We start from the raw sequence: 27,995 nt of genomic DNA on the forward strand, positions 1-27,995 counted from the left end.
GCAATGGTTGTTAAATACAATAGTTACTTGTGTACTGTTGTTTAGGATGGTTTTATTCTCTTTAATAGTAATACTACATACCAGAGTAGATACTTTTCCTATCTGTCTTCTGACAACATTCCATACTGATTTGATTTTATTGACCAAGATGTTAATTTCATCTCTAATACACATTTTTTTATTTTCTGACGATGTTTATCAGTATGTTACAATATTTTTATAGAGCAAAATTATTTCTGGGTCTTTATTAATTCCTGCTGCCTCATACAATTTTCTTTTCCTTTCTGAAGACACTTTAATACCTGTAGTGATCCAAGGTTTCCTTGAAAGCTGTTTGGTGTTGCATTTATTAATTTTTTGGGGCAGCAGTGTTCAAAAAGGGATATACATTTATCAAGAAATATGTTACATTTATCATGAGATAAAGATGGAAATTTATATTTAGTCGACGAATCTAAGACTGTTGAGGCTTGCAAACCAGATAAGGTACACCAATCTAGATCGATAATAACAGCAACATCTAGGTCACAGTACATTAGCAGAATCCGACTGTGTTGAAAGGAACGTAAACAAACCATTTAACAATGACACTATAAAGACAAAAATAACATTAACCCAGTTCTTCTTGCTGATATCCACGGTAGAGGGATTACAGCTATGCTTAGCTACCAGCAAGATGTAAATATCACCAGCATAGTGAAACCTAGTGCTGTTTTACAGGAAATCTTGACGGACTACAAAAACAAAAATCGTGTGTTACGAAGTCAATGTCTTGTGATACTAGGTGGTGCCAATGATATGTACAAGAACGAACTCAAAACTGCAACCACTGTTCTAAGAGAAACATTAACTAAAACAGACGATCAAAAGGTGATTGTGGTAGGCCTACCACATAGGCATGACCTTATGGAATCCTTTATTGTAAGCAGATTCAAAAGGCCAACATGGCTTACAGGCGGATCTGCCAGTCCAATCCAAATGCTTCTTTCCTCAGCATAAATGATCTGAAAAGAAAGCAATTTACAGCACATGGCATGCATCTGAATCAAAAGGGCAAAACATTACTCAGCCAGAGAGTTAAATTGTTTCTAGAAAGTGTTAATCATATAAATGAGAGCTGTAACACTACTACACTGCCATCAGAAGAAAAAGCATGCAAAAAACCATCCATAGCTAAGACAATTGTAGGCCTGCAAAATCCTTATGTACCAGATAATCCAGAAGACATGGAAGCTGTTGTGACTTGGCAAGACAGCCAAGTCACTATGCGAGGATGCCGAAAGGCACGCATAAAGCTCACGCAGACTGGCGTGAGGTCTGGAACAGTTAAGGGAATTTATAGTAGCAAATAAAGTACGTAGCTGATGTAATACTTAACTTTAATCCATAATTGGTGAACATCTCTCTGACGGTACAGGCATCACAAGATAAATATAAAATGATAAATGGCGCCTTGCTAGGTCGTAGCAAATGACGTAGCTGAAGGCTATGCTAACTATCGTCTCGGCAAATGAGAGCGTAATTTGTCAGTGAACCATTGCTCGCTAAGTCGGCTGTACAACTGGGGCTGTACAACTGGCGCTCGGTCTGCAATCACTGACAGTGGCGACACGCGGGTCCGTCGTATACTAGCGGACCGCGGCCGATTTAAAGGCTACCACCTAGCAAGTGTGGTGTCTGGCGGTGACACCACAGAAGCTACCACTGTATGCCCAACTGCACCCATAGTAAGAACAACAACAATAGTAGAAATAGAAACACCAACAACAGAAGAAGAGAAAATAACTGCATGCCCAACTGTACTCATAACAACAACAACAGCAGTAGAAGACACAGAAACACCACCAACAGAAGAAGAGGAAACAGCTGCAGGTGAAATGTGTAGTGTAACAAGCAAGGGAAAAATACTGCCTCCATCCCACCTGAAAGATTTTTTGATGTCAGGCACAAAGAAGAGGAAACCATGACGGTAAATCGATCAAAATTTTTAACTGTATTTCTCCAAATATACAGTCCAGAAAGAATAAAGTTCAACAACTAGAATTAGAATTGTAAAAACCATACAGAACCATTGTGCGTATTACTGAACATTGGTGTAAGGAAAATGAAATTATATATTCTGCAAAATTTTGAGAAAGACAGCCCTCAGTCGCGAACACAATTTATTTGTAACCTAAGTTTCGGTGTCACAAGGGACACCTTCTTCGGACAAAATTAAAACTAAATGACACAGCATAACGTACCAAAAAATATGAAAGCTGCGGTCATATATGACTATATGGCGCTGTCAGGTATGACCGCAGCTGCGGTCATAGATGACTATATGACGCTGTTAGTGCAGATCGACACAAAATTTGCTTACTTCTATAGTTTTGTACTTATAACCTTGTTTTCTATAAATGGCAACTCCTCCTTTATCCATGATAGATCTGGAAGTGTAAGATGCTAAATTACAAAATCAGACATCTCCGTTTTGAAACTGGGCTTTGGCCCAGCGAGTCCCTCTCGCTCTTGTTGTTGGCCGCAGCGTACGTGCACGCCTCGGGCGGAAAAAAAGGAAGATTGGGTTTAACTTCCCGTCGACAGCGAGGTCATTAGAGGTCATATTGTGTCAAGGATGGGGAAGTACAGCAGCCACGCCCTTTCAAAGGAACCATCCCGGGATTTGCCTAGGCGAGTTAGGGAAATCACGGAAACCTAAATCTACATGGCTGGAGGCGGATTTGAACCGCCGTCCTACCGAGTGCGAGAGAAGTGTGATAACAACTGCGCCACCTCGCTCGGTCGGAGTGCAGTTGAATCCAGATTCGCGCAGCAATCTGACAAGGGTAGATCACTCACAGAAGGCTTTTTGTAGGACACCATTAATCGCTAAATAGTATCATTCGTGGCATGGCTGCAGTTAATTTCATCTAGTAATGTCAGACACGCTGTTCAAGTATCGCAAGAGACGAAGGTTTACTTGAAGAGGGCTGAAGACTTTTGAAGACATCAGCTGGATTACAGCAAGCTGAGAGAGAGTTCCAGAAATCAGATAATGTGTTGTAATGCTTGCTCAGGACAGATATAGACTCAAATCACAATTAAGTAACGATAAAGAATGTGTTGAAGTTTAAGAGAATAAACAAGAACAATTAGAGTCCAAAGATGTGGAATATTGAAGTACTGAAGACTAATTGCGTGCGTCTGAAGTTCTCTGAGGCCGTCTATGTCGCTATAAGGAATACCACATAGATCGCTCAGTCGATGAGGAGGGCCATCTTTAACAAGAACAGTCCCAGAGGCTTCATTGTCCAATTCATTATGTTGCCGTCATTGATTCGACGAAGAGCAGTACGGATAGGGATACTGCCATGGACTGTGGGAATGTCGTACTCGGCAAAATGGCCACAAGGATACAGCCCGCTGATTGCCAGAGTCTGATCGCCAAGCCATTGCTACGGCCAGTGTATACTAAATCATCCGCAGTATGTCGCAGCCCAATGCAACAACGCTACATGGGAGTGATTTAGAAAAATGTGGATTTATAGTTATTATAAACTAAGGAACATTAACATTTTATTTGTGCGTGTGGAGTGCCGACGCTACAATGACTAACCAAGACGCCAATGCTGGAAACAGTAAAGTGGATTCAAATATAAATTCGAGGTACAAAATTTAGTTATGATTAATCCTGTTGCTAATAATGAGTAAGAGACTAGTAACCCCATAATGCAAATTTTCCTGCAAATGGCAGAAATGACGAGAGAAAATCAGGTAACGAGGGCACAAGTGTAAGAAGAACATCCAACAATGAGGGCATAAGTGGAGAGAAATTTCAAGCAATGATGGGAGGAAGTCAAGGAATGAGGGGAGGAATTGAGGAATTAAGAAAGTTAATCAATATTTTGAGGGTTATCTGCAAGAGTTAAAGGAATTCAGATGCGAAATTAATAAATTTAAACGTCAAATTCGAGGACAGTTTCAGCCGATAGGCAGGAATGTGGCTGGTATGCAGTAACAGCATTCTAACTTAGACACGAAGTTCATAAAGCGAATAAAGCTATGCCAAGAAATGAGGGCAAAAATATAAAACAGCAGTTGTGTGAATTTCTATACGAATGTTACTATTGACTACCTTACTAGATGAGGTCAGATTAAAGAATTTGACTCGAATGAATACTTGCACCCAGTTATTTCATAGAGCAGTTCAGAATTGCCTTTTCTTGTCTTTCGTGTGAAGTGGAAAAGTAATTTTTATATATTATACATGAATCCTGGCTTGTAGACGTTCGGAAGCCACTTTTTCGATCAATATACAATGTTTGATGGCTCTGAGAATGCATTATATGGCGAATGGGTTGTGCAAGGAAAAAAATAGTACTTTAACCCTACAACGCCAAAGCGCGAAAATGTTACATTGTTGCTAAACCATCTAAATTTTACTACTCCGTATTTAATTCAAAGAAAGTCAAGTTTATAGTTTAAGCACCAGTTAATTACAATTATAAGGGACCCAACGCTATGTTAGATACAAAATAAGTCTGAATTATCTGTTTTATACCCTATACTAATAATGCTAGACTGGCGGGAATCGCGAATTGGTACCAACAGCGACTGTAAATTTTGCGAGTGTTTAGTTATCAAGGTTCAAAGTAAAACTATTTTCTCTCAGTGATTACGAAGCTATTGAAGACACAACGAGGAGTTTCTTGCAAAAATACTGCATTCAAATTACACCCTAGAATGATACTATTTGTGAAGAAAATGGTCATTGTAAACCTGTCACTCATTTCAAAACAATACCTGAGTGCTCTTACAAAGTTATGAATCCTGTAAATGGCCTGAAATATACCCTCAGACACTGTATATAACCCATTGATAATACTATCTGACTTCAACTGTTCAGTTCGCAATGGCAAAGCTTATGCAAAGAAAGAAGGAGGGGATTACTCGGAAGTAATTTTGTTTGGATCTGATTCGATGCTGCCTCAAAGTGTAGTAAATCTTATCATATAGACTCGATTTCTGCAGGACAAATGTTTTTCCATCTGTTTCCCGCACTAATTAACAATCTGAAAATAGCGAGTCTGTGTGGTGAATGTAGTGATTTACGATGACACTGTCTCCGGCGTATAACTAGGATTGCTGAAATTTCTTATGGAAAATTAATGCAAGCGATGCAAGCATGGGTAAGGTAACCCATGAGTAAAATGCAATTTAAGTGAATGGAGTAATAAAGATTAAATAACAAACATGCGGACAAGGTACACGTAGTAGAGTAGTGAACGAAGGAAAGGTGTATGATAATGAATATTGCTAAGCGCAAATATACGAAAAAATGAATATAATACCGTATACGAGCAGATCTGATATAGAATTTAACAGCTGTGACTACGAACAAGCATAGATTAAGAATATAGTGCGTCTCAATCCTTTTGGATCAAATTAAAACAGGTGATAGTGCGTCCAGAACCGATTACATGGAGATAGGGAACCAATGGTAGGAAGCGCATATTTATTGTGGTGTGGACTTACACAACGTAAACCGCGTAACAACGTAGCTCATAGTAATTCTTCAAAGCGACGACAGTCAATCTTAACGCATGTAAAGCAACTGCGCTTTCATTTCTGCCACACTTTGTCTCTTGTAAGCCGGCCAGTGTGGCCGTGCGGTTCTAGGCGCTACAGTCTGGAGACGAGCGACCGCTACGGTCGCAGGTTCGAATCCTGCCTCGGGCATGCATGTGTGTGATGTCCTTAGGTTAGTTAGGTTTAATTAGTTCTAAGTTCTAGGCGACTGATGACCTCAGAAGTTAAGTCGCATAGTGCTCAGAGCCATTTGTCTCTTGTACACTGGAACAGGTAGCGGGTGATAGACAGCTTACACCCATGACCAGCAGACATGTTGTACAGAACTTAGCTAATTTTCCTGGAAAAGTCCACGCATGTTTTGCGTACTTTCGTTCATATTTTGATGATAGTTCACTGCTGAATATAATGTTCCATGTACCCCTTCCCCTAATTATTAATCTCTGCTTACAAACAGATTACCTGACAATTACCACTCCTCATTTCTTACCTTTTGCTAAGCCACAATCCTTTCATCGATGAAACGAGTTTCAAGTTGCCCATACTGATTATGGCTGACTTAGATAAATGTTGACTTTTCTGGCATTGTGATGTATTATGTCACTTATTTCGGTACGCACACATCTTTGTGTTCACAAAAAACCAGAAACTCAATCCATTTACATACACGATTCTTCTTCTTCTGTAAACATTGCAGTATTTGATGCTCTACTTCTGAAATTTAGGTTCAGGATTCCTTTCTCTTTTGGTTCTTTGATGGGTGTTTATTTGACATCTCAATGAAAATTGACGATGCCCCTAAAATTTCAGCTTAGAAATTCTGTCGAGGGATGTGTAATGACAGTGCACTCTTACAGTTAACATTTGTTTTTCGCGTTATTTGTTTTTGTATTTTTACTTATGCATTATTTCACATGGAGTGTAGAGATCAGGGGTGGCTTGACCTCTACGGTGAGTGAAATAATCGTTTTTGTAGATGTCAGGATGACAACCAGCTCTCCACCCTATGAGAGATTGCAGCGGGGCGGCGTGAAGGACCAAGCGGAAGACCGCTAACAAACAAAGAGTTAAAGTGACAATAATTTATTCCTCCATTATACAGTGGTCATGTTGTCGCAGACAGCGGTCACGTTTGGACGTCGGCAGTGGTGTGCGTCAAGGGTGCTGAAGTGAAAAATCAGTCTTCGCTAACGTGGCCAACTCGCAGCATAAGAGGACCGTAGCAGGGATGCGCCCCGCCTTCAGCAGTGCAGCGATGAGGAAATACCAAGTGAGAGCTCTGACCCGAGCATTAGGAAGCTGTGATGGCTGCTGACGTGGCTTACAGATCAATGCACAATGCATTAGAGCATGCGAATTGAATTGCGGGCCTCAGCGTAGACGCTGGCTGGCAGGTCTAGGGTGTGCCCACACAAGGCGAAGTATCAAAACTATACCGGTTATGTTCGGTTACTAGGAGACCATTTTCAGCCATTCATGGACTTCATGTTCCCAAACAACAATGGAATTTTTATGAATGACAATGCGCCATGTCACCGGGACACAATCGTTCGAGATGGGTTGGAAGAACATTCTGGACAATTCTAGCGAATGATTTGGCCACCCACATCGCCCGAGATGAATTCTATCGAACATTTATGGGGACGTCGAGTTGCTGCACTATGCAGGACAAAAGAAGGTCAGACACGATATTAGGAGGTATCCCATGACCTTTGTGTCATCTTAGGGGGAGGGGGTCTATGCTAAGTGTACAGCATGTGCTAGGTGGCGACACTGACTTCGTCAGCTCGGGTCATTATTGCCCAAAAACGTCGCGGTGGACTCCCTGTGTCACCTCTTCGGTAGCTCGGCCACATGAACTAAAGGAAGCCGTGGTACAACTGCAGTCGGGATGACTATCAGTTGCGTAGTAGCAGGTCTAATAACAACTAGGTGTTGAACGAAAATGGGAAGTATGTCACTGACTACCAGCAATGGGTTCAGAAGAACTGTGACGAAGTTACCTGCATTCACGGTGCTGGTTTACAAGGTGCGACAATAAAGTAATTAGACTGATTTTCTTAGCAAGATGTGACAACCCTGCAGGCTTGCGTAGGCATAATATCTTTGACCTTGGTCTATAAGAGCCATCCCAACTGCTCTTTCAGTACAGCAATTTTTAACCTAAAAACAAATTTCAGTACTACCACAACCACCTTATTCACCAGATATCGCTCCGTGTGACTTTTTTCTATTTCCAACTGCTCAGTCGTGAGTTGTGCTGTAACAAGTTAACACATGTTTGTGTCTCTTGTAACGTAAATGAAAACTCATAATATTGCGCAACGGGGTGCCATTTCTTTTTGCGTTAAATTGGGTGAAAAAGCGACGACAACTTATGGTAAGCTTTAGAAGGCTTTTGCAGAGAAGGTTGTGTCAAGAGCTCAAGTTTTTCGTTGGCATAAAATGTTTAGTGAACGAATGTTGAAGATGAAGACCGCAGTGGACGACCATCAACCTCATGGACGGATATCAACTTGGTCAGGGTGCATGAATTCGTACGATCCGATCGAAGATTATCCGTGAAAATGATTGCAGAAGAACTGGACATCAATCGAGAAGCGGTTTGTCTAATAATAACTGAAGATCTTGGTATGAGAAAGCTTTGTGCAAAAATGGTCCCCAAAAATCTCACACCACAACAGTGAGAAACACGGAAAGATGTTGCAGCCAATATGTTAGAGGAAACGGAAATCAGTCCAGAATTGTTAAGTCATATTATCACTGGTGATGAAAGTTGGTTTTTTCAGTATGATCCACAGACAAAACGCCAAAGTTCGCAATGGTTCTCAAAGGGATCACCCAGACCATGTCAAAGTCAAAAGTGAAATGCATGCTTTTGTGCTTCTTTGATTCCAAGGTAATTGTTCATAATGAGTGGATGCCTCCTGGACAAACAGTTAACCAATATTACTACAAAGAAATTTTAGAAGGAATTCGTAAATGAGTTCTTCGTGTCCGTGCTAACATTTCTGATAATTGGATTCTGCATCACGATAATGCGCCATACCATACTGCTCTGTCAGTACAGCAAATTTTAACCTCAAAACAAAATTCAGTACTACCACAACCACCTTATTCACCAGATATCGCTCCGTGTGACTTTTTTCTATTTCCAAGAGTCAAAATGGCGGTCAAGGGACACAATTTTCAAACAACAGAAGATGTCCAAAAAGCTGTGACGAGGGTCTTGGAGGGTATTACAGAAGATGAGTTCCAGAAATGTTACCATCAATGGCAGAAACGCTTGAAAAATTATGTGCAATCAGAAGGGAATTACTTTGAAGGAGGCAACACTAAACTTGACTAAAATGGTAAGCGAAATTTTTTCACATCAGTCTCATTACTTTATTGTCGCACCTTGTATGATCCATAGTGTTGTTTAGTCACGGAAAACGTTGCGTTGCCATGATTCGATTAGTATTTGAACAGATCAATTGAGAACTGATTTTCAGAACGAAGTCAACGTCTCACTTTGGTAACAAAATCGTGATCTAGAATTTAATTGTGAAAAGCTTTAGTAGTATCTCGTGGCGCACGATCTATTGCGCTTTTGTGAATGTTGTTGCGGCGCTCGACGACAAATGAATAAATATAACACCGTTCAAGATCCCAAACGTCATTATTTTATATTCGAAACTTCATACATTGGACTACTGCTGCGCGCTATGAAATACTTACTAGATAGGATCAACGGAGTACATCGAGAAAGTTCAAAGAAGGGCGACACGTTTTGTATTACCGAGAAATAGGAAAGAGAGTGTCACTGATATGATGCAGGATTTGGGGTGGACGTAATTAAAACAAAGGCGTTTTTTGTTGCGGCTGTACCTCCTGCGAAAATTCAACTACCAATTTTCTCCTCCGAATGCGAAAATATTTTTCTGACGCCGACCTACATAGGAAGAAACGTTCATCTTAATCAATTAAGGGAAATCAGGGGTCGCACGGAGAGATTTAAGAGTTCGTTTCTTCCGTGTAGAGAGTGGAATGACAGAGAATTGTTATGAAGTTAGTTTGATGAATCCTGTCAGGCACTTAAGTGTGATTTGTAAAGTACCCATGTATGTGTAGATGTAGATTATCCTGTTCGTTGCCCAGCACTCACTGGTTTGACGAGGAGCAGTTGAGGGAGGAATAGTACTATGGACTAGACACACAACTTCATCGCCAATGGTTGTCGTAACGGGAACACGGTAAGTCTCGTTTCATATTTCTTGATTTAGTTGCATTCAGTTTCCTCTTCACGTGGAGCCTATGTGAAGATATGGAGATAAACATCCTTGTCTGCGAACGTGTGGACCACGCACAAATTTTGAACATAAACGGCGTGTCCCAACGCCCACTGTCATTTAGGAATCAAAATAAAGTGATCTGTGATAAACACATAGTGGTTCCGACATCACTATCTGATAATCCTACCCTTCCACAGTACGTTGGTATCTTCGATACTTGGCACATAACTGGTTTACTGGAAGAGATTTACGTATTCAATTTATGTACTTGCTTAATGCTTTTGAATCAGTCATTTTAGAAGGGAGCTTATTCGTAAATCATCGTTTTGCTGGAGTCAGAAAAATGTATGTTGTTTGTGTAATAACTCGAACCGTTTTTATAGTACCAAATATAAATGAAGCCTAAAGCAGATGTCAGAAAATTCATTAACCTTAGACCATACCTATCTTCTACGTATAATTGGTCATTTGTAAAAAATTCCTTTCTCAGAAACTGGCCAACAGGTTATTACATCACAGAAGTAATTATATTCTTCACAGATGTATCTATTTAGGTCACGTACATCATTAATTTGCAACACATTGATATGGACTTAGCCATGATATGCCGTCGTTAACGAGAAATGATCTTGAGTTACAGGGAGTCGCAAATCAAAAGTATGCCTTACAGGTCGTCCTTTTACGTAAGGAGATAGTGTAGCTGATGACTTGGAGATAAGTGCTCAAAATACGTGAAAGCTGTTGGTTAAAAGTATATTTTATATTGTGCGGAACACCTCTACCACGTCCCGCAAGAGACAGCCCTCCTTTCACACAGTATTTTGGCGATCATTTCCAAAAATCATAGTTATCATATTCAACAAGTTTCACCGTAAAGTGATAGCTTTTTGCAGCGTGCACTATGAGTTCACAATATTCCTTCACAGTGTATATGAAATAACCTCTTTTGTTACTGCACGTTTTATCAGAGCAAAATCTGTCACAAACCTTAAAAGAGGAGGAGATAGGAAAGAAGTTCACATTCTGCAATTTCCCTGTGTCCACTAGAGGGGCACACAGCCTAATCATGCAACGATTCTTATTTTGTCTAGTGCATCCAACTGAAAACAATCTCAAATCCTTATTAATATTGCTGGATGCGTTTTCTTCTATACAATTTAACAGGAACGAATACACGTCACTTGCTCTCTTTTCTGCTGTTCCCTCATGGTATACATACATCAGACAAGAATCTGTTTTCATATTTTTGATACGAAAACTTCAACCCAGAATTGCCTGAGGTAAAATACACCCTGGACAGGAATGTGTGATGATGGCAAACTCTACATAAAACTAAATCAGGCCTAATACATTATTGATTTCTGGCTATCTTCTTAAGTTTGTTTGACTGCAGAATAAAACTTTTTCCTGTGGCATTGATGGATCGTTAATTCAGCAACAGCTACTCGTTTTGTAACTTCGCCCGTAGATTAACTGTTTATCTTCACTTTCATCTCTTCAAATGTTACACAAGTATCCATCTCAGAACGGCCAAAGGCAAGACTGAAGTTCTCTGTGATGCATTTAGCGTAATATTCGCTAATTCTTGATTCAGGAATATATAATGCATTCCTTTACTGACAGTGTAGGATGAAGAACTTGTACTAACGTGAACTATAGAGGGAAGGACCTATGTGGTCATGTATTAGTTTCAACTGCTCATGACACGGAAAGCGATTTTTACTTTCCATACCTCTCGTATCCTGAGGAGATTTACCTCGAAGAATAAGGCCCAGTAATCTTCGTACTCTTTTTTCACATATTTGAAATACGATCAGGAAACTTTTTCAGTAGGCTTCAAGACTCCCATCATTAATTATCACAAAAAATCTAGTAACTATCACATGTTGATCTTCTAGAAAGGGGCTCATCTCCTCCTGATATTCGTCGTCGAACTACACTTTTAGGTTTAATAAGACTCGTCTAAAAGATGTTTTGTTAATTTTTTTGTGTTGCATTTGCACAATTTTGAGAACATATTAATTTGTTCCTCCTCCGATATTCTTTTAAAGCAGTGTTCACGGCACCTAAGACAAAATAAGAACATATCATACGAATAATAAATCCACACTTTTTTAAATAACAGAAATTAGTGTACAACACAAACCTGCAAGACTCTCCGAGTTTCTTGATGCTTACAACTTTTCTAGAATACATTGTGTATTTCCATCCCTTTACTGTGCATGTTTTATAACATTAGACTTACACTCATTACTATTCGTCTGACCTTCTTTCCTTTCCCTTACACCTGAAAGCTCAGAGCTGCTTGCTGTAGACACTCCCTCAATTTTGACAAGCTGTAGTTGAGCAAACGAACACTAGGAGCGTGATTATAGATGAGGCCACTGTGTTCATTAAGAAGGCGTTTCTGTAAATAAATGCGCAAATACGTAATATGACCGATTATAGAGTGAGATCTCATTTTTCCCAATTTTGGAATAATTCTATAATGACTGATTAATATGTAATCGACCAGTGTTTACCATTATTCGATTTGTAAATTCATGAGAATCTGTGATCTGAACTTAACTGTCTGAATTTATAAAAGGTCCTTTCTTGGTATGGATTGGATATAACGATTGACTTGGTCTTGCTAAAGAGAGTGTGAGGCACCCAGGGGAAGTCCATGGCCTGCAGTGTGTAGGGTGCAGTTCCGACCAGAGTTATCCCTGCGAAGCTTTTCGAGTGTGTTTCGTTTCACGAGTTGGACCCACCCACACAGGTTGCCGAGAATATATGTTCTCCATTCTTCTTCGTCTTCATGTTGAGTAAGCTATGGTTACTCCCATCTTCCAAGGTGACAACAGTCGTGTTCACAGGCATTCATGAATACGTTCCTGGTTTGACGAATACTCAAGACCTCGGATAGCCAGCTACACGATCCGATGGAATCCTATAGATAATGTCTGGAACTATATGGAACAGCGAGTGAAGTGTAGCAATCAACATCTGCCCGACTACTCTGCGGAATCTAATTAGCAGTGACTGGCTTCAGATTGACCTGACATACCTGCAGAAATTTATAGAATCATCACGTGGAAATGAGACTACCATGACGGTTATAGGTGGTGGTATACTGTATTAGTGTGATGTCTTCTGAGGGTTGCTAATTTTCTACCCGGCGTGCTTGTTTTGAGGCGTATTACTAAATTATAATTTATTTGCCAACACTGGATGTCCCACCGTAATTAGGAGCAAAGTAAATTTTAAAGTGTATATTAAGAATATTATTTGTGGAATGCAAGCCGAGAGAGGTACTCGCAACTGTACAGAGATGTGGAAGACAGGTGAGTGAGAGGGATGTTGAAGTAGAATCCGTGTTAAAATATTTGTGACTATCAGTTTTCAAAAGCGTGAGGCGCTAGCGGTGGAAAAATACCAGTTTGTACTAATTTTCACTTTGTAAAGGTTTGGACTACGATGTTTAATAGGCTTATGTCGAATATGTCGTCGTTTTGCTTTTGAAACGAAAGAAATGGATTTAATGTAATGACTGGGCGTACTGAACTACAAGAACGCGTACTAGACTGCAATGCTCTGAGCAACAGAAACAATTCCTGTAATTTCATCGATTCTCAAAGTGTTGTGTATCGAAATGAATAATATAGCCTACAGTGTTGTGTTTATGGTACGTCAAGCTTTTCCCTTATACTTCAGTCTTGAATCTTATCATAATTTGAACAAATTTCTCGTCTTTATATTTTGGATATGTTAGCAAAACGTTCCTGTGGTCTATGGCTTGTCGAAGATGGTGACATTTTTACTGAGGCAGCAAAACATCATACGAGGGTAATCCTAAAGGTAAGATCTCCTATTTTTTATAAGTACATAGACCTGTTTATTTCTACAATGGTTTACATCAGTTTACAGCTTGAACATTTAGCTATTTTTCGACATAATCATCATTTCTGTCGATGCATTTTTGTAGACGCTGTGGCAGTTTTTGTATTCCCATGTCATACCAGCTCGCCGCCATGCTGTTCAGAAAGTTATGAACCTCTTCCTTCACCTCGTCGTCGGAGCTGAATCGCTTTCCGCCCAAATATTTTTTTAACCTAGGGAACAGGTGATAGTAACTGGGCGCCAAGTCATGACTATAGGGAGGGTGGGTGATTATGTTCCACTGAAACTGCTGCAAGAGAACAACGGTTTGCCGAGCGATGTGTGGGCAAGCGTTGTCATGGAGAATGTGTACGCCTTTGCTCATCACTCCTCTTCTCCGGTCCTGAATTGCCCGTTTGAGATTTTTCAGGGTCTCTCAGTACCTGTCAGCGTTAATTGTGGTCCCAGCGATTCAGCTCCGACTACGAAATGAAAGAAAAGGTTCATAACTTTCTGAAGAGCATGGCGGCGACCTGGTATGACATGGGCATACAAAAACTGCCACAGCGTCTACAAAAATGCATCGACAGAAATGATGATTATGTCGAAAAATACCTAAATGTTCAAGCTGTAAACTGATGTAAACCATTGTAGAAACAAACAGGTCTATGTGCTTATAAAAAAAAATAGGGGACCTTACTTTTGGGGCCGGCCTGTGTGGCCGAGCGGTTCTAGGCGCTTCAGTCTGGAACCGCGCGACCGCTACGGTCGCAGGTTCGAATCCTGCCTCGGGCATGGATGTGTGTGATGTCCTTAGGGTAGTTAGGTTTAAGTAGTTCTAAGTTCTAGGGGACTGATGACCTCAGATGTTAAGTCCCATAGTGCTCAGAGCCTTAGTTTTGGGATTACCCTCGTAGAATATAAAGTCTGGAGCAAGGAGAAAAATTCTACTAGAAACAGAATTTTCTCGCACATCACCGGCTACATCATTGCAAGAGGCTGGACGAGAGAATTTTCGTGCTAACAATAGTCGTATCATTCCTTCTTTGCTACAATGGGCAACACAGTTAAATGGTACTTTTTCGAAACCCCGTATTTGTCTCGCATTGCGACGCAGAAGTGTAAAATTTAGTTCAAAGGTGCCTGCAGCCTTCTTCTGTAATGGTGCAAAAGCGTGGCGCCCTGCAACATCACCCTCGAGCTGGGCGACGCTACAAACAGCAAGGTGTCAACAAGTAAGAGGAAAAAATCAGAGCTCAGAAGTTCATGTGGGGTGTAATGTGCGTGCATTCATTATGTCACATTGGCAGCAAATTTCATCACAGTTCTGCCCAATGTCACTGTGGAAGCGTCAAACGATGGGTGGTCGTCACACATCTCCTTACCCGAATTTCAGATCTTCGTTTGACGCCCCTGCGATGGAGGTCAGAATAGCGACACCCAGCGTTGAAATCAGGCGATCTTCATCTTGGTGGTCGACGAAAACATTTCAAACACAACGCCGCTCACAATCTACACGAAAAGACCTCAGGGCGTCGATGGAAACATCCCTTCTCGCGAGGCGTTGATTCCCACACATTTCACAGTTGAAAACGAGAGTTCATACAGCAGAATTTCGTCCTCCACAGCCATTGACACTGCTGACACCCCTCAGTCGATTCAGCCCTTTACTAAGGACATCGTGGGACTGCAACCATATTGAACGTCAACGTACCCCTTTGAAGTGAAGCTGACAGCAGTTTTTGCTCTCGTAAGCAGAGTGGAATCACTAGGCACAGTTCAAAACCACTCTACGAAAACCGAGAAGTTGTCCAAAGCTGCAAAATGTGTATATGTTTCTTCAACCCTCCTGTTACACCTTCACCTGTGGTGCAATGACAGGGAAGCGCGACGTTCATGCATGGGAGAATGAAACTGAAAAGGATCCCCTGAGACCACCCAGTTCGGCAACAGCCTTGGTGCCACGTGCACATCTTTATTGATTACTTTAAAAATGTAGCTGCACAGAGACGTCTTATCACTGTTTACTAGGCATCAGCGTGACAGGAATTATTTTTATTCAGTCCTTAGGTTTCGCAGGTCAGGGGTATCGAAATTGTTATCTGTCCCACTGGTGTCTAGTAATAAGTGACTGGCGGTCTCTGTTCAGGATGTAAAAAGGTGCACGGATGAAAGCGAGGTTGTTGCCGACCCTAATTCACGGGTGTCTTAATGTCGCACCCTTCTCGCTCCCCTCCCCCGTGATCATGTCACAGTATGGCGTGGAAAATGATGAATGAAAAGGCATAAACACATTTTGCTGCTTCGAACCACGTTCAAATTTCGTCGTACCCTTGCGGTTCCACCTTGTATACCAGAGCAAAAATTGCGGTCGCGCCACACTCCAGAGGTGTGCGATCACGTTCAGTGGGGTTGCAGCCCAACGATGTCCATAGAGAAGGGTTAAATAGTCTGGGTGATCTCAGCAGAGACAAATGTTGTGGAGTACGTCGTCCTGTTGGTCATTGCATTGAGAACTGTTGTTTTGACCGCCAAATGCGTGGCAATCAACGCCCCAAGGGAAGACTTGGTTTCACTGACACAAATTATTCCACCCTCTGAGGCCCTATCGTGTTACTACTGAGCGCCGGTGTGCCTGTAACGTTTTCCTCGGCCACCCGTAAGAAAGCGAGTAACTTTAACGCTGCGGGTTCTGATCTCCATCGTAGAGGAGTGAAAATAATGGGTGAAATGTGGATAAGAAAGGTGTGAGACGACCTTTCCATCGTGTGATACTTCCACAGCGGCGATGGGCAGAATCGTGGTGAAACCTGGTGCCAGTGTGATATAACTAAGCCATGTTACACCCCGCATAAACTAGCGATTTCTGGCCTTTACTTCGCAAGTTGTTGGAAAGTGAAGCTTCGCTGAGCTCGAGGGTGACGTCTTGGGATCCCGCGCTTATTTAGCATTGCAGAGAAAAGTTGTTCACAACTTTGAGCCAAATTTTAAACTTCTGCGCCGCATTGGGAGACGATTACTGGGTTTCGAAAAAAGTGATCCTCTAGCTGTGTTGTGCAGTCTACATCTAGATTAAAACAATGCTTAGACTGTACATGATTTACTGTCATATTTGCAACACGCTTTTGGGGGTTGTAGAGGGTGTCTTAAGGAACAAATCGATGATTGGAATCAGTGTCCAGAAACTTCATCCAACAACGCAACATAGCGTCGAAACTATAGGTACTGGCGCCTGCTGCTAGGCTACGCCTTCGACAACAAACGTGACTTTGAAGAACTATAGGCTGAACATCTCACAATGTTGTTTGTTATTCAGTGGTCATGACTGGTTTCCACAATCACCTATGGAGCTAGCTGCTGGGTAGAGACGTCCTGTGTTCTACAAATATGATTCTCTGTTGCACAATCACTAAATAACAAACAACACTGTGAGACATTCTGTCCCAATGTACTAGCATACAGAGACACATTTGGTGCAGAAGGGGTGGCCTACTGCCAGGCGCTGGAGCCTTTAACTTCGACGCACTGTAGCGTCGTTGAATGACTTTTGTGGACACGAGTTCCTATTGTCGATTTGTTGCTTAAGACACCCTCTAGAGCACCTCTAAGATTGTCGCCACATTTCTGGGACACACTGGATATGAAGTATATGACTACATTCAGAACACAGAAGTAGATTTATTATTTTTCTGTGATCTACAACAGGACACTAAAGAGTTTAAAATTTCACAAAATTTGTCACAGTTAACTTTTAGTACCAGTTGTTTACATAAGGAAGTCTTACAAGAGAAAAAAAATATTTTATGCATTGCGTCACACATTGAGCCATTAACACAAAATTGACTGTCCCATCTTCCTACATCAAGAAATCACTTTTACTTAAAATCCCAGTATGACAGTGGCCGTTAGGAAAAGCCATTTATGTACAAAATTTATGCATGGGCTACACGGTTGCAGATGGAGATGTTTACCTTCGCATTGGTGCCACGTGAATAGGGGAACCTTAGAGTTGAAAAAGTTCTCACTCCCGCCTTAATAACGTAACAAGGGTAAGGGAGTGCAGCCATCCTGTTAAGCTGGTATGTGAACTATGTCTTTAGTCGTGGAGGCACACCATGCTAGTTGTGACCACGCACGCCTGGGGTCGACGCTACGTGCAGTTACGTGGTTTGATACTCTGATACGCACTACTGACTATGCACGCAATTACAACGTATCCCTAGGACTCTCAAGGCTTGTTAGCAACTTCCATTCTCCCTCAGCATAACTTTCTCCCGAGTTCGGTCGACATTCGGACAATTTTGTTTGTTTCTTAGGCGTGCTTGGTAGTCAGTTAGTTAGTGGTCGTCCTAACGCTACGTTTAATAACATTCTGTCGGCTGGACTAAGTCAACTTTTCTATCTTCTCAATATTTTTTCCTATCTTAACAATTTTTCAGTAATAATTTGGTACTACAGATTAGTGTCTCCTCAAAATAGGAAGTCTGGCTCAATTTACTTGCATATTGAAAAATATAACCAGATAAATCTAAACTACTACTAACTGTTTGTTATACTTGTCCCAATATAGGCCTATTCGAACAGCTATCTTAGACACTAAAACTAGAAGTCCGACGCTGTCACGGCCACAGCACATGAGAAAACATCTGGAAGTAAGAAATTATAAGGTTTGTTCAGAAAATAAGTTCCGATCATACGAGAAATGGAAAACACAATGAAAATCAGAAATTTTTAATCTGCAACAATTAGCTACACCTTCCAGCCATTTCTCTGCATAGTCGCCGCTCCGATTCAGACATTTGTCTTACCGTTGAACCAACTTTCCAGTACTCTCGTCACAGAAGGAAGCCTCCTGTGTTTTTCGCCAACTCTCTAAGCTGGTCCACAACTTGTTGTCTTGGTTAAAATTCTGTCCTCATAGACAGCAGTTGATGTGATTAGAGGGAGTCGCGTCCGAGTTTGTGAGGGGTGATCGAATACTTCCCATTGAAAACACTGCAGGAGCATCTTTATTGTCCCTGCAGTGTGTGGCCGAGTATTGTCATGAAGACGAAATGTATGATAGTTACATTACGTGAGGTTGCATGAAACCAAGCGAAATCTCTCGGCGGGCACCTATAGTTGGAGGGAGACACTATTTTCTAGACATCTTTACGTGCCTACTGTGCACTCGAAACTGCAAAATGCAACGTGACGCTATCGATGAGCGTAATAGAGACTTGGCCAGCAGTCAGCAGATCTGTGCAAAGTTTCATCGGTTTTTCAGTGCGGTTTCCATTTGGCGACCGATCTGGACACCCCTCTTACATATCTGTGAGAGGGGAAAGAAGGGACAGTTACTGAAAGAAAACGGCACATTATTTACAGCACGCTACAGGTTAAACATCTCAGTGAACCGTCGGTTGCCTGTATGCGTTGCATAATATCCAGTCAGTTATTGTCCAGTATGTATATTGTGTGGTCCACTAAAGACATGCAACTCTTTGTTTCACAGTGAGCAATAACACACTGCAAGGTACCCGAAACCGAATATACAATGCGTGCAGTGCCCTTTGCAATTTTCCATCGGAAACTGACTGAGGATGTATGCATTCACTGATAGCAGCAAGTGCTGACGTGTTTAAGTGGCTCTGAGCACTATGGGACTTAACATCTGAGGTCATCAGTCCCCCAGAACTTAGAACTACTTAAACCTAACTAACCTAAGGACATCACACACATCCATGCCCGAGGCTGTATTCGAACCGGCGACTGTAGCAGTCGCGCGGTTCCGGACTACAGCGCCTAAAACCGCATGGCCACCGCGGCCGGCTGACGTGTTTAAAACTAGTTATCATGACGAGGCGTGACACTCATTTGCGGCTCCTGTCAACCAGGGTCTTTTTACAACCACTGTTCTAATGCTACATTGCACGGCAGCAAGTGGTAGGCCACTCCTTGTAGGCGCGTTGGACAGTCCGGGTCGATGCCCCAAATGGTTGAAATGGCTCTGAGCACTATGGGACTTAACATATGAGGTCATCAGTTCCCCAGACTTAGAACCACTTAAACCTAACTAACCTAAGGACATCACACACATCCGTGCCGAGGCAGGATTCGAACCTGTGACCGTAGCAGCAGCGCGGTTCCGGACTGAAGCACCTGGAACCACTCGGCCACAGCGACTGGCTCGATGCCATAAATCGAGCTTCCAGTGTGGCCTTAAGCGTATCTAAACACGACAGCCCATTTCTGCAGTTACTGTGTGACGTCTACACGTCGACGAAACTTACTCTGCTGATTTCGGGCAACCGACTGGCGCATACTTCACTGTTGTATTTTGTGTCACCGGTGGAGGGTGTGCTACCGGTTGTACACTTTCTAAGCGCTCCGAAGCTAGTAGTGTACTCTTTTCATATGATTGACATCAGATGAGCTTAACTTAGTAATGAACCTCAAAACATTCGTTACAAATGTACCAGCTAAGTTTCAGAAGTTTAGGCTGGTGCCACTTTGGCACAGCTACACCTATGACTACGAGTATATCAACGAAATGGTATCAGCAGAGCCTGTTGTCCAAAACGAGATGGACTACGCAATAATCACTACATTTCCTACAACCCTTCAAGACTTTTGTTTATGCCAAATACGCATTGCTGTACAGTGAGTCCACGCGAAGGACTTGCACGTGGCTTGGAGACGCTGCTGGTCAGCTAGGAGGCTGGGCGCTGGCCTCTTTGTGACTGGTGGCGAGCAGCTGCGGCCATGACGCTCCGCACCACTGCGGCGATCGCCGTGGCCGCCCTGTGCGTGACCTCCGTAGCCGCGGCCGTGGGCGGGCTGGAGCAGCGCATCCGCTGCGGCTGCCGCGTGGTCGGCTTCGGCCACGTCCAGATAGACATCGGCTGCGGCTACAGCAAGGTCAGTGGTCTCACTAGCTTCCGGCGCTTCACTGGAGAAGCATCTGCATGACAGTTTAAGGCCGTATTGACTGTTGATCGATCGCGACTGTTTGGAAAATGCGAAAAGTTTTTCAGGGGTCGCTGTCAGTCACAAAATTATCTGTACAATTATTTTAATTTTTTAATACAGTAATGTGTTTCGAGGTACAAACCTCATCTTCAGGTTGCATGGCTATACGAAAACATTTAACAGAAGTGTACGTATATAGCGAAGTTGCTCTGTACAATCTTGGCAGGTTGTGTAGTCATCCTGCGGACAAAGCGAAAGATAAATAAATAAATGGAAATGTCGTGTGACTAGGACCTCCCGTCGGGTAGACCGTTCGCTAGGTGCAAATCTTTCGGTTTGACGCCACTTCGGCGAATTGCGCGTCGATGAGGATGAAATGAAAATGATTAGGACAACACAACACCCAGTCCCTGAGCGGAGAAAATCTCCGACCCAGCCGGAAATCGAACCCAGGCCCTTAGGATTGACATTTTGTCGCGCTGGTCACTTAGCTCCCGGGGGCGGACAGTGAAAGATAATCTAATATGAAGGAATACTACCTTCTTTTGTTGGTCAGCTGTTTATCTAATTCTTTTTTAAATAATCAAACTTTTTCAGAATGAAATTTTCACACAGCAGCGGTGAGTGTGCTGATGAGAAACTTCCTGCCAGATTAACACTGTATGCCGGACCGAGACTAGAATTCGCGACCTTTATCTTTCGCGGCCAAATGCTCTGCCGACTGAGCTATCGGAGCAACCCTCACGACCCCATCTCACGGCTTTACTTCTACCAGAACCTCGTCTTCTACCTTCCAAATTTCACAGACGTTCCCTGCAAATCTCGCAGATGCAAGCAGGAGAACATCTGTGAAGTTCGGAAGGTAGGAGATGAGGTACTTACTGCTTGAGGTAAAACTGCGCTTCAGTAGCCCAGTCGGTAGGTTCGAGTCCTCCCTCGGGCATGGGTGTGAGAGTTGTACTTAGCGTTATGATAGTTTAATTAATGATCTCAACAGTTTGGTTCAAAAATGTTCAAAGGTGTGTGAAATCTTATGGGACTTAACTGCTAAGATCATCAGTCCCTAAGCTTACACATTACTTAACCTAAATTATCCTAAGGACAAACACACACACCCATGTCCGAGGGAGGACGCGAACCTCCGCCGGGACCAGCCGCACAGTCCATGACTTCAGCGCCTGAGACCGCTCGGCTAATCCCACGCGGCAGAAGTTTGGTCCCTTAGGAATTCACACACAGTGTATAGAGCGTGTCGGGGGATGCGGCGAAACACAGTGCTGTCGTTGTCGTAATGCGGAAACGGAGCGATTTATAAGACGTCCAAAAGGGCATGATCGTTGTCTTTCGGGACAACGTTGCAATCATTTACGAAACAGCTAACTATGCAAACTATTGACATGCCGCGGCGATTAGAGTATACTGTGCATGGCAAAATGGCGCTATCGGAAACCGGTGTCGAGGCAACTGTGTTGCACCAGGGGCGGTAGATGACAGGGGTGAACGACGGCTGTGGATGTGTGGATAAGCGAATGGACGTGCAACTATTAGGCAGCTGAACGCCCGGATGAACCAAGGGGCTACGAAAAATGTCTCCTCAACGACCGTTCTGCAATTATTACTGCTAATGGGCATCCGTAGCGTGCAACTAGTTCATGCACCCATGCTGATTCCTGTTCTTCGGCGACGAGGGCTGGAGTTTGCTTGCACGCCAAAACCGCAAATGGACTTCTACTGCGTAGTGACAGACGGCCTTTTCAGACGAATCACGTTTATGGTCCATCAGACAGATGGCCGTCGCTGTGTACAGTGTGAAACATCTGAAAGCTGACACCCTGCATCAATCATCGGATGGGTCCAAGCCGGAGGGCGGAGCGCTACGGTCTGGGGTATGTTTGCGTGGTATTTGTTGGGTGATCTCGTCGCTCTGGAAGGAAAAGAGGAAGAACACAAGCATGCATCCATCCTTGGAGACAACGTCAATCTTTACGTGCAGTTTGTTTTTCGTCGGCATGATGGAATCTAACAGCAGGAAAATGCAACAATTTTTCTCAAATTTTAAAGGGTAACTTTTCTCAAAGAAAAGATAATGTAAAAGAGCTGCACAGGATTATTCAGTAAGTAATTCTGAAGAACTATAGCAAATTTCAGAAGGTGCGAAGCAATGCTTTTGGCCGAAGAGGCGGAAAACGGCCTGTCTCGATGTACCTGCTAGGCATTTCTGGACACGGCAGGATCAGGAGCGCAGGGAGAGAAGATAGGTCACTCGGCCAAGGCGTGTCGACAATGTCATAAACTCCCGTTGTGTGTAGAGCTGGCGTCCATAAAAATCCATGAGTTTCCATGTTTGTATTGGACTGGACGCTATAGATGGAGCCAATAGGTGATGTCGTCCATTTGCCTGCCGAGTTCTTGGAAGAATTTTATGATGGAACGTAGCATTTATGGTGGCTCTGAAAAGATCTATATTGGGACACAAAAGCACCTCTCTTGGTTGAGCCAAGCCTCCTGGTCAGACATTTTGTAACGTTCGACCCTTCAGGATAATGATCTCTGTGTTGTTCACTTTAGGCCTAAAAGAAAACTCTCAAAACATGCTGTCTACAGTGGCCGTGGGAAACACAAGTCGGAAGGAGAAAGTCTTTTCCTCCCAGCACAGACATTTACGAGTCACGGATCGACTGCTTCTCTAGCAGGGAAAAGAATGTTATTAACTTTGGTTAGGATTCGTCGGGAGGCTGAGGGGAGACGTGTCGCTGGTGAAGTCATGTGACTGGCACGAAAGCCGTCTGGGGGCGGTTGTATTGGTGCTCTTTTCGAGTTTACGGAGTTTTGATGGAAATGTGATGTGCTGAGAAAAGTTTAATCTGATTCAGACTGTGGTTTGGACAGGAAATTCTGGTTTTGACTCTGTTTATGAGTGGGTTTCACTTGGGATACTCACCCTGAACGTGACTTCACACTAGCACTGATCTTAAGTGGGGAGCTTGCGGCGTACCGACAGTTTGGATCTCAATCATCGCGGACAACTCGCTGTGCCGAGGACAATCTTATTTGTATCTGTTCTGCCGCCTTAACGTTTGATCTCCTTGTGCGTACTGCCGTAGAAGTGAGTGAGATTGGTCCACGGTATAACCGGCGAAGGGGAATGTCACGCGCGGGAATTTGCGAAGACGCCAGGGCTTCGTCAGAGAGTAATTTCGATCCGTCTGACAGATGGCCTGCCTGCGACATTGCATATTTCGTGCCCGTGGTAACGAATTACCGGCGTGGCTCATCGCTACTTTTCCGCCGCTTATGCAGCGACCGTCATCTCTGGGACAGCACTATGCACCGAGAAAGGGGTACAGTGTTGCTGCTCCCACTTGTTAGGTCAAACAGAAATACCGTGTCGCCACTTGTCCTCAGCTGCACCAATGTAGTGTAACTTTTGTGAATACCAAATCCATCGAAGTCTGTTCAGCATTAGATACTTTCAGATTGCGTTATCCATGTTTTGAGCCAGAGTAAATAGGTTACACAGATACACCTCAGTCTTTGCCAACCAAACGCCACCCAGTGGAATGCTAATTATTTGTTGCTTCTGTTTGTGTTGCCAAAAGTTCTTGAATTATTTGTCATCTCTCTCAAAGTGTGTTTTTGTTGTATTTTATGATTAATACACTCATGTTCACAAATAAAACAAACAAAAACAGAATGCCTTGAACTTCTAGAGATAGGACGTTCATATTCACAGGACATGTGCGTTAGTATGTTCAGCAGAAATGTATGACATTTCAGTCACATCGGTTCAGCATGTGTCCTATTGCCAAGCAGACACAGGGTCCGTCATGTGTGATGGCATAGACGTGTATAAGGCGTGAATGGCGTCATGTGGTAAGCCATCCACGCTGCATTCACCTTGTTCCGAAGTTCATCTGTTGTGGTTGGCATTGGGTCGCAGTGCTATACCAATTGTTTCACCACGTCCCACACATTTTCGATTGGTGACAAGTCTGGTGATCTGGCTGGCCAGGGCAAAAAGATGACATCCTGTTACACCAAGAATGTACATAATCGTGCAGAACATGTGATCGAGCATTGTTTTGCAGAAAAATGGCGTCTGGGGTGTTGTGGAGAGAGGGTATGGCTACGGGTCGCAGGATGTTATTGACGTAGGTCACAGTGGTCGCAGTGCCCTGGGAAGGCACCATTGTGATTTGTGGTTGTACCCAGTAGCGACCCACACCGTAAGGCCTTGTCTTGGAGATGTATGTCTTGTGCGAATGCAGTCATTGAGAAGCCGCTCCCCCTGTCTGCAACGAACCAAAGTGTGCTCATCATTTCCAAACAAACAGAATCTGGTTTCGTCCGAAAACACTATCTGATGCCATTACTATCCCCAGTGAGTCGTTCCATACACCATTGCCATTCGTCAAAGCTAGGCGGATAAGTGAACAACGCGCACGTAACCCATGCCACAATAGATGGCTACGGATTGTCAACCCTGATGACATACGGTGTGTTACACTGTTCCGTTGTTGCGACAGAGCCGAGGAGGACGCAAATCTGTCTTGCATTGCCGTTCGGATGAGACGTCGATCTTCTCGGGGGCTGGTCTGGGTGGTACGACGTCTTCCATCTCGTCGTCTTTTGCTGTCTTCCGTAAACCATTCTGCTCACAGCCGTTGCACACACTTCGCCCCACATGAGTAACAATTTTCCGGATGGATGCTTCATATTCTCTCATACCAATATTTCCCCCTCTTTCAAACTCACTGATTTGACTGTACGGTTCGTGGCTACATCTGCGAGGCATCGTGCACGTCTGCTCAATTCACACCGATCCATTATCTTCGACATTTATAGCGACAGCGAGAGACGCACGAACATTTTACCGGTAGGTGGTATTGCGTCACGATATCGAAGCTAATCTTGAACCCGCGGTCCGACATTGTTCAAATGCTAATCATTTTTGCAGAACATACTACCGTACACGTCCTGTGAATATGAATGTCCTATCTCTAGTTGATCAAGGTGTTCCGTTCTTTCTAAACACGAGTGGAAATCTTGCCATTTTTATAAAATATTAAACCCGTAATGGTGTATTAATCACCTTTCACTAATTGAATATAATAATGACAGGGCAACAATTTTATTAATTTTTCTCAGAATTCAATATTTAAGATTTTGATAAAAGTGATAATCTCCAATGCAGGATAGCAATGGTGATTGCTGTCAGAGGGCAGATTTAATTTAGCAGACACATGGAAGGTAGACGGATGGATGGTTTACAATAAAAGCGATTGCTATACCTGCAGTCGTCTGTAGTCTTTCAGATCAGACCGCAAGACCAGTGCAGTTTTGCAACTTCATTGTAGAATTAAGCTGGCTGAAGGATAGCGATATTATTGTTACTGAAAAGAGTTTTTCCTTTGTATATGGAATTAGTTGGGATATTAAGTTACGTCAGCTGTTCTTTCCAAAACTCGTTCTGACGAAATTTGAAACGACTGCGAAATGATGTGAAAATATTTCTGTCGTAAAGAAATTTTCATGCTGATTCTAAAACCGGTCTAAATTTTTGAAAGTCTGTAATATTCACTAAGATATGGAGAATTTAATATTATAATCTGCAGCTGCTGTGTTTGGGTTGCAGATGTATTTGTAGAACTTGATCTTTGCCCTCTAGCATTAGTTGAACAAACGTTAGTTTTGGAGGCAGTCGTTAACTGAATTTTAATATTGCACCACAGTTTCCTTGGTTTATACATGATTTCCCATGAAACGTATTATCCCATTATGATCTCCAATTGTTGTAGATGCTTAGTTCATGGTAGCAAAACGGGAGCCGATGAATTTACCAAGCTTGATCATTCTAAATATGGAATTCTTACAGAAATCCGTCCGCCCCAGGTAGCTGAGTGGTTAGCGCGACAGACTGTCAAACCTAAGGGCCCGGGTTCGATTCCCGGCTGGGTCGGAAATTTTCTCCGCTCAGGGAATGGGTGTTGTGTCGTCCTAATCATCATCATTTCATCCCCATCGACGCGCAAGTCGCCGAAGTGGCGTCAAATCGAAGATATTTCATTTCATTACAGAAATCCCAAACAAAATTTAGAAGGATTGTGTGGTATTTATGGAACCATGCTGTGCTGTTGTTGTGAATATGTCTTGTGCATAAAAATAGAATTTACGTGATAACAATTTGCAATTTGGATTAGGGTTACAGAGTTTGTGGCTAGCATTGCAATCGAAATTTACTGCCATAATCGATAATCGATATTTATTCGTATATTATAACTCAGCGTGCAAATAATACAAAGTCGACAGAGGAATTCTGATCTTTATCGTTGCATAATAGAAACATGGTATGGTGTGCCACATGTCTTTTATGACAAAGCAATTGCTTATACAGCAGTGTAGCCAGTAAAGCTACAACTTTATTAGTCATGCAAGCCTCTTTTTTTTTGTTAAGTCCTATATAGGCACTTATATTTTAGTTGTAGTCTTTCATCACATTAAGCTGCACTGTATCTCTGTGTTTCAGGCAAATGCTTACTCGCACGGAAGAGAAGGGAAGAACATTACCTGCAGGAAAGGTAAATGCATTCTCAACATTACGACACGAAGTTACATGGTTATTCATCTTAACAAATTGCAAATACCAGCAACTGGTTTGTAGTGTGACTGCGTCTGTGGAACACTGATTTTATCACTGATGGCTAAGTGGTATGCTGGTGAAACTGTTACATCAGAGGTTGTAAGCAGCTGTCTAGATATGAGGAATCGAAAACAACTTCTCCCGGGCGCAAAAAATGTCATGCACTTTTCTTTAAACAGACTTCACAGAGAATTTCAGCACCCGAGATGGTGTAATGAATAAAACAGTGGTCTCACATGCAGGAGGAGGGCAGCTCAACTCTGCACCTGGCCAACCTCTTTTAGGTACTGTGTTATTTCCCTAATTTGCTTAAGGCAATGACAGGCCAATTTCCTGTCCTATCCTTTCTCCATCTGAGCTGCTGCTCCAGCTATAAATAGTCCTTGATGGGACATTAATCCCTGATTTTCTTCGCTTCATATCCGTAACATTCCCACCAGGCATTCCAACGTAAGCTTTCTCTGATTTTTTCTAATTTGCTTAAGGCAAATGCCACGTTTTTGCCTTTGCAATGGACATGGCCGTATTCTTTTCTCACCCTTATGTAATAAGAGCTTCTGCTCCGTATCTAATGACCATCATTTCAACGGAACGCTAAAACCTAATGTACATCGTTTCTGTTTTCAGGTAGTTTTCTTAATGACCACAAACACAGTAAAAGATAATATTAGGTGAGCATGCTTCATACACAAACTTCT

General features: G+C 42.7%; 1 protein-coding gene across 1 annotated transcript in view; it reads left to right on the top strand.

Moving 5' to 3' along the window:
* LOC126153408 (macrophage mannose receptor 1-like) overlaps positions 1–27,995 on the top strand; it is a 91,571-nt gene that overhangs the window by 24,284 nt on the left and 39,292 nt on the right. The window contains exons 2-3 of the mRNA XM_049916070.1: positions 20,350–20,606; positions 27,184–27,235. Of these exons, the coding sequence (XP_049772027.1) occupies positions 20,451–20,606; positions 27,184–27,235 (208 nt within the window). The 5' untranslated portion in view covers positions 20,350–20,450. The remainder of the gene's footprint in view (positions 1–20,349; positions 20,607–27,183; positions 27,236–27,995) is intronic.

This window comes from Schistocerca cancellata, chromosome 2 (genome assembly GCF_023864275.1).
Source record: "Schistocerca cancellata isolate TAMUIC-IGC-003103 chromosome 2, iqSchCanc2.1, whole genome shotgun sequence".
Lineage (NCBI taxonomy): Eukaryota > Metazoa > Arthropoda > Insecta > Orthoptera > Acrididae > Schistocerca > Schistocerca cancellata.